Source organism: Eptatretus burgeri, chromosome 8 (genome assembly GCF_056783735.1).
Source record: "Eptatretus burgeri isolate ZD-2024b chromosome 8, Ebu_testis_v1, whole genome shotgun sequence".
In the NCBI taxonomy this organism is placed as follows: domain Eukaryota; kingdom Metazoa; phylum Chordata; class Myxini; order Myxiniformes; family Myxinidae; genus Eptatretus; species Eptatretus burgeri.
This window is the reverse complement of record NC_140968.1, coordinates 65,691,402-65,712,268: the sequence shown is the minus strand read 5'-3', so window position 1 is coordinate 65,712,268 and position 20,867 is coordinate 65,691,402. Positions and strand designations below refer to the sequence as shown.

The window sequence follows — 20,867 nt, the reverse complement described above, 5'->3', positions numbered from 1 at the left end:
GTTTCGGAGATAATTTTTTAGACTATTTCCATTAGTGGAGATATTTTGACGTCATAACTTTTTTTCTCAGAGGAATTTTCAAAATCGGAGATGGTTACTGTCTGTGCAGGGTATTTTTACATATATATGCCAAGTTTCAGGAGGTTTCGATGAAAACTGTAGGTTGTGAAACAAAAAAGTCCACAAGAAGAAGATTAAGAACAACAACGTGAGTAACACTTATTGATCCTCCACGAGGATCTAAAAAAGAAGGGAAAATGAACTATTTATTTATTTATTTACAAAACTGGATGGCTTAAACGTATGCACACTCACCTCTCAGCTGTCTCGCCTGGGTTCGAATCCCAACCCAGCTATAAACTGTTGTCCACAGTTCCACAGACAGTTGTGTTGTATCCCTCGGATGGATGTTTGACTGGGTTGGTCTGCCAGCATGAGTTGGTAGATGTTAAAGATCCCATGATGTCCTTCGTGTTGTCTGGAGAGTATGCAAGCCATCACGAGCGCCCTGAACAAATGACAGATTCCTGCCATGACCACTACTGGAAAGGCAATGGCAAACCACCCAGTGTAACCCTCACCAAGAAACTGCTTCAGCAGCATCGACGCTCTGTAACAGAGTGGAACATCAGAATTTATTTGCATTACCAATTTTAATATGTATGTGTGGGGAAAAAATACACACCCAGACCAGGAATCCGAATTGGGTTCCTTGTCTGGGCGTGTATTTTTCCCACACATACATATTTAGTTTGTCTGTTGCGAATCTGGAAACCATGAGCACACAACATACAGGTCCTATCGAGAAGTTATATCAGTACGTATGTGTTTCTCGAATTTTCAAAATCGGAGTTGGTTACTGTCTGCGCAGGGTATTTTTACATATATATGCCAAGTTTCAGGAAGTTTCGATGAAAACTGTAGGCTGTGAAATAAATAAGTCCACAAGATGAAGAACAACAACGTGAGTAAGACTTAGAGATCCTCCACGAGGATCTAAAAACTAAAAGAGTAAAGTCCATAAGATCATAATCTCAGCTACTCAAATTTAAATTAGCAGTCTTATAGTACCTATGAATGAAACTCATTTATACAATAGTTCTCAAAATATAGGACCATAAACAGACCAACTGGTTCTAAGAATAACAATTTTGGTTGAATGTTTATTTGGGAAGCCTTCTGATGGAAATAGATCAGATCATGAACCAGGCTCTGAAGCAGTTTTTATTGCGAGGGTTCCAATCTTGAATGGGTTCAGTCAAAATAAAAATACTGGCTGGAGTCATGACTGGGCCGTCTGTCTGTCCGTGCTAATTTTCTCTCTTTATCTCTGCAAATGTTTATCCGATTGACACAAAATTTGCACCATTGGTGCACCTACTTATGTATAATGTTTTAATGATAATCATGACGTCTTAGGTCACGTGGTGTGGCAGCCATGCTGGAAAAAAGGAAACACTTTGGACCTCTATCTCTGAAACTGCTCCAAGGAAAAAATTGAAACTTGGCACATGTGAAGTACTCCCCCATGGGAAACAAGTTTATTTCTTTTTGATGACATCATAATTGCATATGTCAAACACTTTATCCAATCAGTATGAAAAATTTTGAGGTCATCATCTAGTGATAAATTGTATGGTGGGGAGGGGGGGGGGAGCTGATGATGTCATCGGTGATGTAGTTCGGCAGCCATATTTTTTTTTTGACATAAAAACCTTCAAAAATCTTCTCTGAAATGGCTGAACAGATCAAAGTGAAGCTTTACAGGTATGACCGCCGATCCATGAAGAACAAAAAGTTTCTCACCTAAGATATCATAGGTCACATGGTTTGGCAGCTATAATTTTTTTGAAGAATATAGCTTTAAAATCTTCTCCAGAACGGCTTGAAAGATTGAGGGGGAAACTTCACCCACATGTTCCCCAAGCCTTGGGGATTCCAGGGTGTTCACAAATAATGAACCGCTCACACGGTTTGGCAGCCATATTGGATTGAACGTAAATCTTAAAAAAAAAATTGTTTCTCTTGAACCGCTTCATCAATCTATGTGAAACGTCACAATTGTGATCTAGCAATCATGGGGAATTTATGTTTTAAATTTCAACCTAATCGGGCGCATGGTTTGACAGCCATAATTATTTAATATTTTGAATCTGGGTTCAGGAATTTAAATCCAACTTGATAAAAATATGTAAAATGATGTAATAATGTGGGCAGAGGTATGTCTGTCTGGTGATGTCGCAACATCAAAGAATGCCCTTCTAGTTTTTTCAACAGTTTGGTTTTGAGCGATGCCTTGACTAAAATAATTTCCTTGATGGATTACTGACTGACTTTAGAGAAAGTGGGTGGGGGTGGGGGACTAATAGTGAGGGACTAATTACTCAAATTTGGAAGGGTGTTAATTTAGCTCTTTTACAATAATGTCGAGAGAAGATGCTGGTATAAATGTTGTATAAACTATGTTGCTTAGAAAGTAATCAAGTGGGACATAAACTTGAAGGTAAAACCTGTTTTAAAGTGGATTAAAATTTATCCTCTATACTATTTGTTAAATTTTGATTTGCACCTGGCCCTGATCTTGTTTAGATATGTATTCGTAGCCTGTCTCAAGGCAGCAGGAGGACATGGTTGGTCTCTTCCTTATGCTTGGCTCAGCCTTCACCACCTTCCTGCTTTTCTCCATCTTCTGCAGGGGCAGCAAGCACTGGGTCCCACAACCTCAGGAAGTAAAACCTCTTTCTGTTTATTTTCTTTTCTTCCAATAGAATGTCCCATGTTTGTCATAGTTTTACTTTCGATCCATTGCTTCGATCCTTGAAAATAGTTGGATGTCCTACAAAGTGATATACAGTTGTACATAATTGGTTTTCCTCAGAAAGCTTTGTGTTGAGTTTAAAATAATAAACTGGCCGAGTCAAGTACTTGTTTTTCCATGAATGTAAACTGTTGGGCCAAAATATGTGCACCGTTGTATGTGTATTATTGTAATGAGAAGGGGCAGGATGCTGGGGAAGCAGGGGGGGGTGCCGGTGAAGCGGAGAGGGGGGAGCAGGATGCCAGTGAAGCGGAGGGGGGTGGGTCACCGATGAAGGGGAGGGGGGCGGGACGCCGGAGAAGGGGAGGGGGCGGGACGCCGGAGAAGGGGAGGGGGGCGGGACGCCGGAGAAGGGGAGGGGGGCGGGACGCCGGAGAAGGGGAGGGGGGCGGGACGCCGGAGAAGGGGAGGGGGGCGGGACGCCGGTGAAGCGGACGGGGGGCGGGACGCCGGTGAAGCGGACGGGGGGCGGGACGCCGGTGAAGCGGACGGGGGGCGGGACGCCGGTGAAGCGGACGGGGAGGGGCGGGACGTCGGTGAAGCGGAGGGGGGCGGGACGCCGGTGAAGCGGAGGGGGCGGGACGCCGGTGAAGCGGAGGGGGGCGGGACGCCGGTGAAGCGGAGGGGGGCGGGACGCCGGTGAAGCGGAGGGGGGGCGGGACGCCGGTGAAGCGGAGGGGGGCGGGACGCCGGTGAAGCGGAGGGGGCGGGACGCCGGTGAAGCGGAGGGGGGCGGGACGCCGGTGAAGCGGAGGGGGGCGGGACGCCGGTGAAGCGGAGGGGGGCGGGACGCCGGTGAAGCGGAGGGGGCGGGACGCCGGTGAAGCGGAGGGGGGCGGGACGCCGGTGAAGCGGAGGGGGGCGGGTCACCGATGAAGGGGAGGGGGCGGGACGCCGGAGAAGGGGAGGGGGGCGGGACGCCGGAGAAGGGGAGGGGGGCGGGACGCCGGAGAAGGGGGAGGGGGGCGGGACGCCGGAGAAGGGGGAGGGGGGCGGGACGCCGGAGAAGGGGAGGGGGGCGGGACGCCGGTGAAGCGGAGGGGGGCGGGACGCCGGTGAAGCGGACGGGGGGGCGGGACGCCGGTGAAGCGGACGGGGGCGGGACGCCGGTGAAGCGGACGGGGGGCGGGACGCCGGTGAAGCGGACGGGGGGGGCGGGACGCCGGTGAAGCGGACGGGGGGCGGGACGCCGGTGAAGCGGACGGGGGGGGCGGGACGCCGGTGAAGCGGACGGGGGGCGGGACGTCGGTGAAGCGGACGGGGGGGGACGTCGGTGAAGCGGAGGGGGGCGGGACGTCGGTGAAGCGGAGGGGGGCGGGACGTCGGTGAAGCGGAGGGGGGCGGGACGTCGGTGAAGCGGAGGGGGGCGGGACGTCGGTGAAGCGGAGGGGGGCGGGACGCCGGTGAAGCGGAGGGGGGCGGGACGCCGGTGAAGCGGAGGGGGGCGGGACGCCGGTGAAGCGGAGGGGGGCGGGACGCCGGTGAAGCGGAGGGGGGCGGGACGCCGGTGAAGCGGAGGGGGGCGGGACGCCGGTGAAGCGGAGGGGGGCGGGACGCCGGTGAAGCGGGAGGGGGGCGGGACGCCGGTGAAGCGGGAGAGGGGGGCGGGACGCCGGTGAAGCGGAGAGGGGGGCGGGACGCCGGTGAAGCGGGAGAGGGGGCGGGACGCCGGTGAAGCGGGAGAGGGGGCGGGACGCCGGTGAAGCGGAGAGGGGGGCGGGACGCCGGTGAAGCGGAGAGGGGGGCGGGACGCCGGTGAAGCGGAGAGGGGGCGGGACGCCGGTGAAGCGGAGAGGGGGCGGGACGCCGGTGAAGCGGGAGAGGGGGCGGGACGCCGGTGAAGCGGAGAGAGGGGGCGGGACGCCGGTGAAGCGGAGAGGGGGGCGGGACGCCGGTGAAGCGGAGAGGGGGGCGGGACGCCGGTGAAGCGGAGAGGGGGGCGGGACGCCGGTGAAGCGGAGAGGGGGGCGGGACGCCGGTGAAGCGGGAGAGGGGGGCGGGACGCCGGTGAAGCGGGAGAGGGGGCGGGACGCCGGTGAAGCGGAGAGGGGGGCGGGACGCCGGTGAAGCGGGAGAGGGGGGGCGGGACGCCGGTGAAGCGGGAGAGGGGGGCGGGACGCCGGTGAAGCGGGAGAGGGGGGCGGGACGCCGGTGAAGCGGAGAGGGGGGCGGGACGCCGGTGAAGCGGAGGGGGGGGCGGGATTCCCGGGAAGCGGAGAGGGGGGGATGCCGGTGAAGCAGAGAGGGGGGGCGGGACGCCAGTAAATCGGAGTGGTGGGCGGGACGGCGGTGAAGCAAAGGAGAGAGGGCGGCAGTTTACTGTGCGACGGTTTGATTTTGGTGAAGAGCCGGATCTGGATACTGCAATTTTTTTACGTGATTCGTCACCATTCAGAGATGGCGGGCAAAAGCGATATACAGTATAGCATAATATTTCAAAAAATCGTGGACAAGTTGTGACAAAACTTGGTGGATGACGTTTTTGAGGTGACAATTACAAGCCGATTCGATTCTGGTTTAGGTCCGGATCCAGATCGGCCTATCAGTGGGATACAAAATGTAAACTCTTCAGGCGGGCGGAGGTATGTGCTCTTCCTAGTGCTGTTATAGTTTTTACATGTTAATACGATCCATAGAATAAAAGTAATTTGTAATTATCTTGCCAAAACGAAGTTTTTGCAAGATATGTTAGTCGGCTTGTATATATTTTTTTATTTTATTTTATTTTTTTTGTTTGTCTGTAATCACGTTTAAAAAAATTCTGCAGAGCACAGTTATCATTGGAAATTTTTGTAACTTCGCATATCAGAGACCTATAGAGGTCCCTTTCAGCGCATAAAATTTTGAAGGTCAAGGTCACTTTGTCGCAAATCAGGGGAGTCGATAAAACCCTTATTTTTTGAGTAATTTTGATCGGATCGTCTTCAAACTTCATGGGAATATAGTTCATGGTCTGGCGCTCAGCTGATTAATTTTTGGTGGCGATTGGCCTTGGCCTTCATGGTTAACGCCTTAGGTCAAACATATTTGACCCCAAGGTCAAATTTTCAAGTTTTAGGAACCATATCGTGTAGTACCTCAAATTGAACACCTCGATGAGTGCTTTCTAGATATCTCAAGCTTGAGACATTATGACGTCATTTGGTGACATTATGAGGCAAACACATATTTTCATGGTTACTCTGTCAAACGATTCTCATCGGAATCTCTCGTCGGCAGATATTCCTCAAGGAGTCGCTCCTGGTGGATAGCAGCTCTGTTCACCTCAGTGTGACCTTAAAGAAGTCACACGTGGTCACCTTTTGGCAAGATACGGGTCACCCTGCGGGTGACATTGGTTTATTTATTTGTCCAGTGCATTGAGTGCAGCACTAAATGAATCAATGTGATTTGTTAATTTGTTTTGCACCGTGCTGTTAAACTAATGAAGATGAAGATGAAGTGTTGATGAGTGTTTGAAAATTGAAAGTGTTATTGATGCTGCATTTTATGGTATTTGTTTCACTGTTCTTTTTGTTTGTTTTACATCAACTAACTTATTGGCTTAAATTTTTAATCTCATTCATCCTGAGATACACACATCATGTTTTACTAACCCTTGTGGTACTTATAGAGTGTCCTCACATTCCTACTTTGTGTTTTTGAAAACAAGTTTGTTACCATCTTCCTCAGGCTTGTTGGTAGCAGATTCAGCTGTGTGGAGTGATTGTGCCAGACTTCATGAAAACAATCTGCCCATCTGTCTGTTTGTAATGTGTGACTTACATACACTCAGGTGGTGTTGGGAGTTCCAGTGCAGTTGTCGCTTGGGCCAACCAAGCGGCATGAGGCACGCAATGGACTACGAGTCAAGCCCATTTTCCACTCGAGCTTACACAGGTAAGTTGTCACTATTGGCCCTTTTTTACCAACTGCTTCACATCATGCAGTATCTTTAGGTTTTTATTCTGACACAGTACATAAGGCAAATGAAGGAACTTAGGTATTCATTATTTAAAACAAAGATGTCATGTTAAGGCAGAAGGATGTCTTTTTCCAGGGAATGCATATGGGACCAGGATTAAATTGCAACTTCAGCCTGCTGGTTGCATAATATGAGGTGTGGTTGTGCCTCTGATGCAGTGGCCTTGCACATTAGTGCAGGAATTTGTAATTTCTCTGAAGTGTCAGCACACAGCCTACTGTTTTTTCAAGGTATCTTGCAATCTTTAATATCTACCAGAACACAGCACATCTAATTTAATGTACTGGTAGTGGACAAAAAAAGGAAACACCAACAGAATGTCAGCGTAGGGTGTTGGGCCACCACGTGCATCCAGGATGGCATCGATATGACGTAGCATGGACTCAACAAGGGTCTGGAACTGTTCATGGAAGATGGCCTGGAATTGCAGGAATGTGGCACTATTCTTCCACAAGGAATTCCTCCAATTCACTTCAGTTTGATGGGGGTGGAACCCGCCATCTGAGCCACCTCGCTGGACAGTTCCACAATTTCTCTATGGGATTGAGGTTTGGCGACTGTGAGGGCCATGAATATGGGTAACTTTGTCCCTGTGCTCCTCAAACCACCTGGTGACCACATGTGCCCTGTGGACTGGAGCATTGTCATCCTGAAAGACACCCCTCCCAGCAGGAAAGAATGCTGCATCATGGGATTCAGATGATTGCTCAGGATGGTAATGCAGCACACTGCATCAACCCTGCCTTCTCATGGAATGAGTGGACCCAGGTCTTGCCAGGAAAATGCACCCCACACTATTTTGGAACCAGGCGCTTGAGGCTGTAGAGCTTCCTGGGCTGTTGCCACATATGCAAACATCCATTCTTTGAGAACATGGTGCAGGATGACTCATCAGACCATATCACATTCCTCCAATGCTTGCAGTCTGTTGTCTACGCTCCTTGCACCACTGAACCCGCAAACAGACATTTCCAGGTGTGTTGAGCAGTTTGTGCATAGCAAACCGGCTATGGTATGTTGCCCACGACCCACGATTAACTCTGCACACAATTTGGTTTGTCCGCTATTGCTCTCCTGTTTCACCTTGCAATCCGGACTGTTGCCAGTGCATCACACATGTTGAGTATATCCTTTTGCCCACTGTTTAGTCTGGCAGCCATTGGCTAAAGTGTGTTTTGGAGTACATACACAATTTTATTGCAGATTCTGGTAACATAGACTATACTAAACTCAAATCCGAGTGATGCCACTTTTTCACGCTTGAGCAATTTTTTTTTAGGAGCAAAATTCAAAATGGCCACCATCAAAACCGTTTTTTGGCCGCAACTCGGCCAAAAATTGTGATATGAACCCGATTTCAGTGGCAAGCCCTATGTTTTGGGGGTCAAGGAATACACTGATATGTTTAAATAAACCATATCATCCATATAGATAGTCCATATTGCAATATTGGTATATCAGATACCATATTTTGACTAAAATTGTAATAAATTATTGACCAATTGTTGAAGTTTAGACCTATAAAGCTTGAGCCAAATAATATCAAGGGTACATACGATGAAGACACTGAAAGGTTGCTGATGTGCTTTTATTGCGCTTTTTATTGTGTTTATATATAGCTGTAGCACGGTTCCAATTCAGTTTCATGGTATAGCGAGAAAAGTGTTAAAAAATAATTTTTCACAGAGCAGTTTTTCCCCAGTACAATTGTGACAAAAAAATGGGTGCCATGAAGATCAATGAACTGTGTCAACAGATGTATTGACCAGATGTGTGTGCCCTGTGCCACATGTATTGACCCTCTACAACCAGAGAATCACCCGGATGGGCTTGTGAACATTGTAACTGGAAGAATGAGTCCAAACGTTGTCAACACTGACATTTCTGTTGGCATAGGAGTCAAGCAGATGAAGGAGTATGAGGAGCAATGGCCAGACAGCTTCAACAAGCCGCTCAGCAAACAAGTAGTCACGATGGCAGTGTCCCGAAAGCAGATAAAGGTCGGACAAACACCTGTATATGACACGGGGCTCATATATTCAAGAGTGTTGGGCCTTCAGGCAGTGAGGGACATCAACCTGAAAGATATCCTGAAGTTTGAGCTCGCCCCAGTACCACCTTCTATGTTTGAAGATAACGGTGACATGCGAATCACAAAATCGAAAGCAGTCTTGAAGCAGAAATTGCAGGTAGAGGTGTCTGACAGAATGTTTCCAGCTGATGGAGCAATCATTGTAGATGGTTGTGCTATGCTGTGGGTGATTCAATGGCCATCGAAAGGAACAGTAGAGGACTATGTGCAGAATCTTCTTTCTTATTTGAGAGATAAGCTGAAGATATGTGATACGTATTTGGTCTTTGACCGGTATTATGACAACAGCATCAAGAATATCACGCGAACCGTTCGTGCAGGCAAAGATGCCAGTCGACGACACCAGCTGAATCTGACGACACCACTCCCTGCACAAAAGATCGTTTTGACAGTGACAGAGAACAAAGTCCAGTTAATAAATATGATTTGCAGCTAGATAAAAGACAATCCTGAAGCATTTTCTACCAACACAAAGCTCATATTAACTGGACCTAACCCAATACTGTACTGTACTGAAATGGGAGATGCTTAGCAGGCAGACACGAGCGGAAGGACAGTCGAGCCGAGCCGTGTTGTACAAATGCGAGCGCGGGCGTACTCTGCCCGGCGGCTCCCCTTTATTCCATATTCGGCACACTCACGAGCCGGGCGACTCCAGTATTACTACGACGCCTCAGACGGCGCGCACACCCTATATCCCTTGCAGATACGATAACCACCACGACCACTCCTCCAATCATCACGCCCATCATGCATCATCATCATGCCCCTCCCCGTAGGCCCGCAGACTACACCACACTCCTCCCTCCTAAAAGTATGATTATTAAATGACCACCAATATAAGAAGCATTATAAGGACTTCGGTATAATAATCATGAAAATAAAATGACCAATAGCGAAGTATAATAGCACACCACATCATATAATGTGTCGATGCGAGCGAGTGGAGCAGCAAAGGCCAGGTTCCAAAGACGGAGGTGCACAAAGCACCCACCAAATTCTGACCGCGTTACCGATATGAAGCAGCAAAATGAGAAGCACAGCAGCACTGCACAGCAAAAACGCACCCAGGCGGCCCATGCTGACATGGCCCTCGCCAAGGTCGTGACGACCTTTCGAGCCAACCTCCCCCGGCACCATCAAACGCCTCCGGCCCACTCCCCCCAGGCAGACCCGACGTAGATAAACATTCCGAGGCCGGAAGCCCGCCGTCTGGAAGCCGTGGCGCCAGCCTTGATCGACCTTGGCCGGGGGCGCTGAACAGCGCCGCTGGCTGTACGCATTTAATGCTCCAAAACAACTCACGCACCACAATCAGTTGAGACGCCAACGCCCGTCCAAACGGCCTTGAGCGAACACAGAGAGCTGCGCTCGCAACCAGAGGTGGGGGTAACGCCGACCAGGGCACCAATCTTGGTCCTGAGTCGACCTCCGAGACCCACACGGCCGCTAGACGGGAGCAACTCCACTGAAACCACACTGCAATCATAGGCTCGTTATAAATCACTACGAACATTATTCGAAGTATTGCAAACTCATTTTTCCATACAGCGCGCTTTTTTGATAAAATCCCAGCACATGACAAAGCAATTACCTGCGGCCTGGGGCAACTGGAGGCCAATAAACCTTCTTTATTCGCCCCCACATCACATTGATCATAACACCAACTCCATTGACTGATCCCCGCCAAATCTACTTTCACACGAGAACTGCTGGCATTTATTTCAACAACGTTAAACTGCATCACTAGAGCAAGGAAAAACATATATGCCCTGAACAACAACCCACAACCCACATCACGAGTCCGTTTCTTGGTTGCCGACTTGATGTTGCGACTCGCGACTCCCTTTAACGCCACGGGCTCACCGCCACCTGTTGAAGCTGCCTGAACAACACCGATGCGCATTGCCTCACGAACCCTGCCGAAGCGTGGGAACTCATCGCGAACGAAGCGCAGGAACTCATCGCGAGAGCTGATATGGCTCTCGCCGCTCCTGGAGCGCACATCACCGCCGCAGGCAGCAACGAACGGTGGCTCCCGCTGCATCGACGCGGCCCCCGCCGCCAGAGCCTCGCCCTCGGTACTCGACGAAGGTCTCGAAGAGAGCACTGGCACATCTGGAGGTACGAACCGGGACCCGTTCCGACCCAAAAGGGTCCGGCTCGCCGGGTCCGGCTCCTGCTCCGGCTCGCCGGCATCGTCATGCCCCGGCTGCAGGCTGATCTCCAGGTCACTGGGGTCCTGCTGCGGTGCCCCTTCGCTCCCGGTGCGACCGTGCTGCGGTGCCCCTTCGCTCTCGGTGCGACCGTGCTGCGGTGCGCGCCCTCGTCCCGCACCGCTAGGCGCGCGAGCACCCTGCGGCACTTGTGCCATCGCGCGGACTCCGGGCTGCGCAACCTGCGGCACTTGCGCGGTCACCGCGTGGCCCTCGGGATTAGCCGCCATGCTCCAGCTGGAGCTACTCATTACATCCTGGCCAGCAACGGCGCGGACATCCGTGAGTGTCTGCTCGACAGATGAAGCAGTCGCGACCGCCGAGTCGAATGTGATGTCGGTCAACCATAGGATGGCTGCTCGCAGACCAGAAATAAAACGATCTCTGAACCGTGCCGCACGCTCCTCTGTTGTGAATTTGCACGGCACAGCCGAATGCGATGCGCGGCCAGCACGAGTGGACTCAATTCGACACCCGATCCGTGCCTCGCTCACTTCCCCCCCCCCCTGCCACTGATCTTGTCATCTCCGGATCAATTGCAAGCAGGTTTCGACCCGGGACGGAAGGATCGCCTCGCACACCGCCATCTATGACCGTAACAATGGGCGATGACCCTCGGCCCACACACCGTAGACGACCTCGAGAGCTCAGACCGCCGTCCGAGGGATTGCATTGTCACGCTCGCCCACGACCCGCGCCGCAGACCGTGCGCATGGCCGTGCGTGCCTGGCCCATCGCGATGACCCCTAGACCATCTGCTGTGCCCCGACCATCGAGACCTCGGACATTCTCCAGAGCTTGCGCGACGTCCCACGCCGCGTTCGAGCCGAAACGCGTGTCCTCGACAAAACGAACAGGAAAATGAACCAAACGAACGAACGTTGCCCACTTGACGTGGCCGAAGTCGATTCCGACGAAGGCGGGCACGCGTACGTTTGCCGTGCACCGACCCTCTGCCATGTTCGCGCTGGCGAGACCTTTGGCTCCGTAGCTTGGAACCGCACGGGTCATTTGCCGCCCTTACACACGCCGATCCGAAGATCCTCGTTGCCAACTGTACTGTACTGAAATGGGAGATGCTTAGCAGGCAGACACGAGCGGAAGGACAGTCGAGCCGAGCCGTGTTGTACAAATGCGAGCGCGGGCGTACTCTGCCCGGCGGCTCCCCTTTATTCCGTATTCGGCACACTCACGAGCCGGGCGACTCCAGTATTACTACGACGCCTCAGACGGCGCGCACACCCTATATCCCTTGCAGATACGATAACCACCACGACCACTCCTCCAATCATCACGCCCATCATGCATCATCATCATGCCCCTCCCCGTAGGCCCGCAGACTACACCACAAATACCTCTGGAAATTGCAGAATACCAAGTAGTAGAGAGGCCTGACCAAAGAACCACTCACGAAGAAGCCATATTATTATGGTACAACAAATGGTCCTTCTAGCCTCATCAGGGGTTCCGAGTATCCGGGTAATTTCAGACGACACAGATGTATTCATATTGCTGTTGCATTTTTACCAACTCAAGGAACTGGCATGCAACCTTGTGATGGCTGATACAAGTCGTGACAGATCATCTGTTGACATCAAGGCGACAGTGCAGAAGCATGCACATATTATCACCCAAGTTCTGGCAGCACATGTGGTGTCTGGATGTGACACAGTTGCCTACCTGTGGGGTATCGGAAAAGGCACAATTGTGAAACACCTCAAAGATGGTCGTCAATTAAATTATCTTGGTGATCTTGATGCAGAATTACCAGATGTCATATCTGAAGCAACTGCCTTCTTTGCTGCTTGCTATGGATCCCAGGAAACAGAAGACATGTCAGCTATTCGATTTGATGTCTGGTCTTCAAAGATGGCTAACAAGAAGCTGATATCAGCACCAGAGTTAAAAACTCTACCACCAACCAACCACTGTGGCTTTCATCCAACACGTTCTCAGGGTGCACTTGCAAGCAGCAATATGGCGGGCTGCATTAGATCCAGACCCACCATTGATCGATCCAACGAGTCATGGATGGTCACATGAAGAAGTGTCGAGCATGTTGCTCCCTGTGTCTCTGCCTCCGGATGTCATCAGAGCTCCTGATAAGGTTCTCAAGATGATCAGGTGTGGATGCAGCTCAGTGCGACCCTGTGCAACGAATAGATGTAGTTGCTCTGCCACCAGGTTCTCCTGTTCATTGTTTTGTGGCTGCCATGGTATGGAGGAATGTCAGAACGACCAAACAAAGTCTGTATCAGCAAGCGAAGCTGTGGAACTTGAGTGAACACTAGTTATTTGATTTATGCAGCTGTCTTGTATGAGATTGAGTGAAAGAAAGATTGAGTGAAAGCAGATTGAAAGAAGTTCATCAGCAACCAATCAGTGTATTCATATTGATAGCATGTACAGACCCCTTTTTGGATTTGAATTTGTGTAAAATTTGTGTAAACCTTGCTTATTACGTTTATTTGGTTATGTGTTAATATAATTCATTATAGTTTGTAGTTACCTAATCATTGTATTACTCAACTGTACTGTTGGAAATAAATATATACAATACAATACAATACAATATACTGTTTACCACTTAAATCAGGTTCATATAGATTTTGGGCATAGTTATGGCTGAAAATAGTTCGGTCGATATTTTTTCAGTCAAAATATTATATCTAAATAGAAAAATTGCAATATAGACTATTATTATGAGTTGTATGGTTTATTTAAACATATCAGTGTATTCCTTGACCCCCAAAACATAGGGTTTGCCACTGAAATCGGGTTCATATCTCGATTTTTGGCCGAGTTATGGCCAAAAAACGGTTTTGATGGCGGCCATTTTGAATTTTGCTCCTAAAAAAATTGCTCAAGCGTGACAAATTGGCATCACTCGGATTTGAGTTTAGTATAGTCTATGTTACCAGAATCTGCAATAAAATTGTGTATGTACTCCAAAACACACCTAGGGTAAAATTCCAGTTCTGCATCCAGACTAGTTGCCCTTCAATGATGATGTCTTTCCTTCTTTTTCCGAGGCTGACGTAACTTTTGAGGCAGTTACTCATGATACGTTACCAATTTCCACAGCCCTTTCTCACCGACGCACCTGCCCCGTTACACCCCGTTCAAAGTCAGAGATCTCCTCTTGTGGCCATGCTGGCCCTTAATACCGGACCCGAGCCACAGCCTCGTTATATATTCATGACGAGTGGCGTGCCAGGAAGAGATATGCATTTTTTACTCACCTGTTACGTACGTGTGGTGGCCCCATATCTTGTATTTATGTTGTATGGCCCATTTTCCCCGATTTTCCATTTTATTTGTCCACGATCTGTACTTCCAATTGACAACTTAACAATAATTTCTTTATGATCTACGTAAAATAAGGCCTAATTATTATTTTGAGCAATTTCAAAGTGGGTTTACTTGTCTTGTTTTATTTACTTGCATTGCTTGTGGGATGTTGAGGGGTGGGGTTAATATAAGGTCACAAATGATGAGGGTCACTTCAAAAAAATAGGATGTAAATGGTGAAATGAAAAACTTTTGTGAGCACATTTCACTTCCAAGGATAAGCAATTCTTCTTACAAGTTGCCATTCTGATGATCATTATTGTTTCTTTGTTTTATTCTGCAGTCTACCTGACAGACAGCGAGATCAGATCATGGTAAGGTAATCTTATGCCTTTTCAAGTAAGATTATTGTTGCTTATGTGCCATCTACATCAATATGTGTGCAAGGGTGGAAGGATGCCAGGGTGGGGGAAGGAGTGGTGGTTTGGTGGGTGGGGGGGAGGGGAGGGGAAGATGAGATATTTGTCGAAAAATGCATTTGATTAAAGGAAGGAAAATCATGAAAAAAGTGTCAAGACGGAAGGTGTAGGAGAGTTGGGTAGGCTCAGGGAGAAAAGTAGAAAGGGGAGAATAAATAAGTTCAGAGGGGAGTGTTATGTATGGGGCATGACAGAGGGAAGGAGAGGGAGTTAGGGTCAATAATTCATATGTACATTATTTTTCTTTCTTGAAATATTTTCTTTATTTCTTCAACTTTCCAAAGTGTTCACCTTGTTTTCAAGTGTTGAACTAGTTTCTGTGACTTGCATCCAACCAACCTGTTTTCATTGTTTAGAGTTGAGACCAAAGACAGGAGCATTTTCTTCCCTCAATTGCTGCAATAAAAGGAGTGAAGAGACTCCCATTTTCTCATATCTGCCTGGCTGACAGGTCGGGGTGTTGCAATGTTGAATCACGACACGTTGCCAGCTGGCCACTGTTCCATGGATGTTCCTGATTTAATAGATTCAGCAGATTTTACATGAGCAACAACAGCATGTATCACCTTGATTGAGCAAGCCTTTATGGCATGCTTACAATTATCCAAACACAAAGTGAAAATGTTATGAATGAGTGTCAATGCTCAGAGTGTGGCATGCTTGGAGAAATACAGTATACAGTCTGATGAGGTTGAGTCCTTGTCCTGCATTCCTATACATGGTATATGTACAAGGACCTCCATAAACCATAGAGAATTGTAAAAATTTTTTTTTATGAAAACAAATTGATATTGTGCAATCACAGTTAAGACTAATATTTGTTCATAAAAGTGCTGCTGTATCCATTTGCATGAATGAGGGTGTACTTTACATGTAAAAACAATGTTTTTTTTTTCATTCAACCATGATGGACTTGATTGTATTGTATCATGCATATTGGGCCAAGAGTTGTGTATGACTTCTGCCCACAAGGTGCATCATTTATAGTGGGGGGGGCTTCTCCCCACAAGGAGCATCATTTCTAGTGGGGGGGGGGGGTTTATGATACCACTGTGATGCAGTGCCCCCTGTCATAGGTTAGTGCAGGAGTTGTGAATTTGGCCAGGAAGCTAATGATAACTCACCTACTCTTTGTCCAAAGACGCAATGGGCTCTTTTAATTTAACGTCCACCAACTAATGCTAACAGATGGGACACCCAGTTTAACACCCATTCGAAGGATGGTGCACTTGTTGATGCCTCGCCTTGCTTCCGATGAACCACCAAAAGCATACAGTGCCTTCACAAAGTATTCACACCTCTCGGGTTTTGTCACATTTTGTTGTGTTTCAGCCTGAATTTAAAATTGATTAAATCTGAATTTTTTTTGTCACCGATCCACACAAAACACCCCATAATGACAAAGTGAAAACACGCTTTTAGAAATTTTTACAAATCAATTAAAAATAAAAAGCTGAAATGTCTTGCGTCAGTAAGTATTAGCAGCGTCATTCCATGTCAAATCAACAAATTTTCAGAAAAGTTCCAGGTCGACCATCTCAGATTTTCATGATTTTTTTTGGTGTGGGTTGGACAAATATTGAACAGAAAAAATGTCAAATATTAGTTCTGTATTCCAAGGAGTTTTTGAGATATGACCGCTAGAGCATGTCAAGGTTGGTTGAAGAAAAACGACCCCCTAATTTTCCTTCAATTTCCGCAACCCATTTCTTGGCATCCGTTTGAGATAAAACAATGAATTTTTTTTTTCCTAATGCAACTCTTATGGTATTTTAAAGAAAAAATAAAGCCGGATACATTACAGAAAAAATGAGGCCTGCAGCCACCCTCAAAATGGTAAAAATCAAAATAGCATGAGTGAAACGGGCAACTTTGACCCATGTAAAAGTACCTTTCATTTATTGTGTCACCCATGTATTTTTTTGTGTGAAAAATATACTAAAATGTCGACCAAAGTATGAATTACCAGGTGTCTACTGCATTTATTTTTTATTTTCGGCCCTTTCAAAAAGGGAAAAATATGAAATTTCATGATTTTCAGGTCAAAAAAAATCACATGTGGCCTACCTTCAAAATATACTTGCTTGGTATCAAATGAAAGCTCCTTTCATGTATTATAACTGTACCAAATATCATTAGTTTTATAGCAATCCTTCAATCTATTTATAGCACACAGTACAAAACACCTTACAAAAACGCAACACAATGCAATGTCAGTGTGGCCAGGCCATTAGTCAAATTAACTGTTAATTTCCACTTGAAAGCTTCAAAGTTGATCCCTTCAAATGACCGATACATCACATATTACTGAAGTTATTCAGGCACTGATAATATTGTGCAAGTTTTGTTTAGAATCCAATGACATCATAGTAATGCACACATTAGCTCAACTACTGATTCATAAAATAAAGACAGTATAATTTAGAAAGAATCAGACATGCATTTGAAAATTGCCCTTTGTATGCATTTATTGTATTAGTAATAACTATAAAAACCTTACCTGCAATAGGTTGTTTTATGACATTCTGTTTCTTCTTGAAGAATAGAAACAACAGTACAAGTTTTTTTATTGTTTTCTGCAGACCAGAGGTCCATCTTGTTAGTGTGCTTCCAAATTAAAACTTTCAGAAACTTTTGCACACCACCCCAAGTTTAAAAATAAGCCATCCCAAGAACTAGACTATGCTAAAAATAGATCCTGAGTCAGCTTCAGATTAAAGACTCTAGTACTTTAAATCTTTATGCTTAAAGGTGAAACACATTATTGTTCAATGTTAAAAGTTTTTAAATATTAAAGCAAACAAACAAAACCATTTCCTCTGGAAGTGTATTTTTACTCATTAGCATTACTGGGTACTTACAGATGGGTCAATTATTCACCATGTTAGAGATGTGTATTGAAAAAAAATCACCTTAATAGACATGTGAGAATTGGTTTGTGCATTCATATTTTGGTATTTAATGCCTAAAAATTTTTATTTAAGTGAGACAGAAATTAATTGACTTAACAGCTCACAAATGACATTGCCAATAATGAGTCAAATTCGTTTTGGGGCTTTATTGATGGGGTTGGTAGGGCATGAAGGATTGTTATAAAACTAATGAGATTTGGTACAGTTATAGTACATGAAAGGAACTTTCATTTGATACCAAGCATGTATATTTTGAAGGTAGGCCACATGTATTTTTTTTGACCTGAAAATCATGAAATTTCATATTTTTCCCCTTTTTGAAAGGGCCTAAAATAAAAAATAAATGCAGTAGACACCTGGTAATTCATATTTTGGTAAACAATTTAGTATGTTTTTCACACAAAAAATTACATGGGTGACACAATAAATGAAAGGTACTTTAACATGGGTCAAAGTTGCCTGTTTCAGTTGTGCTCTTGATTTTTACCATTTTTGAGGGTGGCTGCAGGCCTCATTTTTTTCTTCAATGTATCCGGCTTTATTTTTTTCTTTAAAATACCATAAAAGTTGCATTAGGAAAAAAAAATTCATTGCTTTATCTCAAACGGATGCCAAGAAATGGGTTGCTGAAATTGAAGGATAATTCAGGGGTCGTTTTTCTTCAACCAACCTTGACACGCTCTAGCGGTCATATCTAAAAAACTCCTTGGAATACAGAACTAATATTTGACATTTTTTCTGTTCAATATTTGTCCAACCCACACAAAAAAATCATGAAAATCTGAGATGGTCGACCTGGAGGCATTTGTTGATTTGACAAGGAATGACCCAGCATCAATGGCGGTAAACTTTGGAATTTTTTTTTTCCTACAACCCTGAAAATCTTTACTTCATTTCAATTGAATTATATACTTCAACACTGGAGAACACAATTATCCTTTTTGGAACTTTCAAAAACCTCTCGTTTAGCAGTATTTGGACAAAATATTCCAGCATTTTACATCATCTCGACCAACCAAATTTGCTGCTCGTATATCCCTAGTTTTTCATCCTGCACAAAACACTCATGACATGTAAGATTGTGGAATTATTTTTCAATCAAATATACTGAAAAAATATGCGTGTGCATGACTAATTTTGTCATTGCATGCATATATTGCTGTAAGCACAATATTAATTGATATAATGAATACGTACTGTAGTACAGTATTGGACAAAGTGAATGTGCACGTGCAATAACAGAATGTTCTACTGCCTGATGCCATGGGACTGGTAGCTCGTGCTCTTCGCGTGAGAAAATCTGTTGCTAAGCTACGACTGGCCAGGTAACGCTATCTATACATTGCTTCAACATGCACTACATGGAATTTTTTTCAATGCAATTAGCTGATTCGTGCTTTCAATAAAGTTACTCAAATTATTAATTGTAAAGCAAATGTTACTTAGCTTGTTTGTTTACTTTATCCCTAAAAAAACAAATTTTTGAAGTAGAGGAAGTTATCGATAAAGAAGCATCATTCCTGGTCCAAATTTACTTATACAGCACATAAAATGAAGTATATTTAAAAACGAGTTTAATTTGACTTCTTACTATCATGGGCTAGACGACGTCATTGCTCTCTTCCACGTTGGTCTGCACCACCTTGGAACCCTTGGTCTGCAAGCAAACTTCACATCGTGAAAGTGATTATTTTTACAGTTCATATGATTCTTAGTGTCAATGTTGAGAGAGCATAATGGGTTGCCATTACAAGTCATTTGTCAATTTACACTATTTACTTTAGTATGACTGATGTGAATGGAATCGGTTAAATCTGCCAAGAGGATTTTCCAGAAGCTTTCACATATCTGGTTAGTTATACTGCAGACATATTTGGGTTGTCTTGGCCAAAGGTGGTCAGACGGTCCGTGTAAAGTTGGGTGCAGTTGAAGAGTGCTTTATTCGTTTTTTTTTTTGTTTTTTTTTTTAATTTGTTCATTTCTCCTGCTTGAAGTTACTAGCTTTACTAGTTGACACAAGACTCTTGTAAATTGTGATGTTGACACTCTGCCTTTTCCACCAGACAATGTGCTACACGAAAGGTGTTTTTTAGGCCTGGAGATACTCGGCACTACTGCCAAAGCACTTGTGCTAATGTCACTTATTGTGGGCCAGTGCCTGTCCCAGAAGAACACCTTCAGGTTGGTTAAGTGTTATAAAGGGAAGATTTTGGAACCGTGCTTGGGGAGTAAGAGGAGAGAAAGGGTAGATGTTTAAATCATTGGTTTTCACCAATATGAATGTATATATATATATATATATATATATATATATATATATATATATATATATATATATATATATATATATATATATATATATATATATATATATACGTAGTTGTATTTTCTGTCGGTCTGTCTGTCCATCGATAGAATCGGTATTTTCTGTTGGTCTGTCTGCACCTGGAGTAACCCCCTCATCTTGAATACTGTTGGAATCCTCTTGGCAAATGGAGATGGAAGAAAACATTTTCAAACCTACAGGGTATATGGTTCAGAGTGGTGGGAAAAATTAAAAATGATTATTTTTCCAAAAATCCCAATTCTCTCGATGTAAATATGTATCGTATAGTACCACACGGTGGTAGGCAGGATGACAAATCATTTTCTTATCTATATTGCCAAGCTCACAATTCTGGCACCCAACAACCAGACTCACAACGTTGTCTATCCAGTGGCACTGCAGTAGTCAATATTGTGTAGCATTGCCTTATTATATCGTATTAGTGCCTGTTTTGCTTGTTATTCTATAATAAATATTGTATTAGTTGATTTGCTCTAAATTCCTTCCGCACAAGGTGTGGGTACCTCTGATAGTACTGTATATGAGGGTGCTTCAACTTTGACCTGGACATGAGGTTATGATAACTTAAAATCATGAAAGTACTTCATGTTAATCCTTTTTGATGGAATTTGTCATCATTACCTATGATCATGTGTTTCTTCCTCGAATGCATGTGTTAGTAAGGTAAGATTGCAGTTAGTGAGGTAAGAGGGTGGAACAGCAAAACAATAATTATTTATGGTCAATGAAAGCATGAAGTCTGTTGAAA

The 20,867-nt window shown here is 45.7% G+C and overlaps 1 protein-coding gene across 7 annotated transcripts in view; it reads left to right on the top strand.

The window, feature by feature from the left end:
• LMLN (leishmanolysin like peptidase) overlaps positions 1-20,867 on the top strand; it is a 78,166-nt gene that overhangs the window by 12,207 nt on the left and 45,092 nt on the right. For 4 of the 7 annotated variants that reach the window (XM_085892343.1, XM_085892340.1, XM_085892342.1 and 1 more), the window contains exons 2-6: positions 2,590-2,729; positions 6,594-6,697; positions 14,725-14,755; positions 19,015-19,097; positions 19,836-19,953. In XM_085892343.1, coding sequence (XP_085748469.1) covers positions 2,628-2,729; positions 6,594-6,697; positions 14,725-14,755; positions 19,015-19,097; positions 19,836-19,953 — 438 coding nt within the window. In that variant the 5' untranslated portion in view covers positions 2,590-2,627. Of the gene's footprint in view, positions 1-2,589; positions 2,730-6,037; positions 6,147-6,593; positions 6,698-14,724; positions 14,756-15,216; positions 15,312-17,787; positions 18,616-19,014; positions 19,098-19,835; positions 19,954-20,867 lie in introns of those variants that run through there. The other 3 variants (XM_085892347.1, XM_085892346.1, XM_085892345.1) reach the window with 3 other exon arrangements.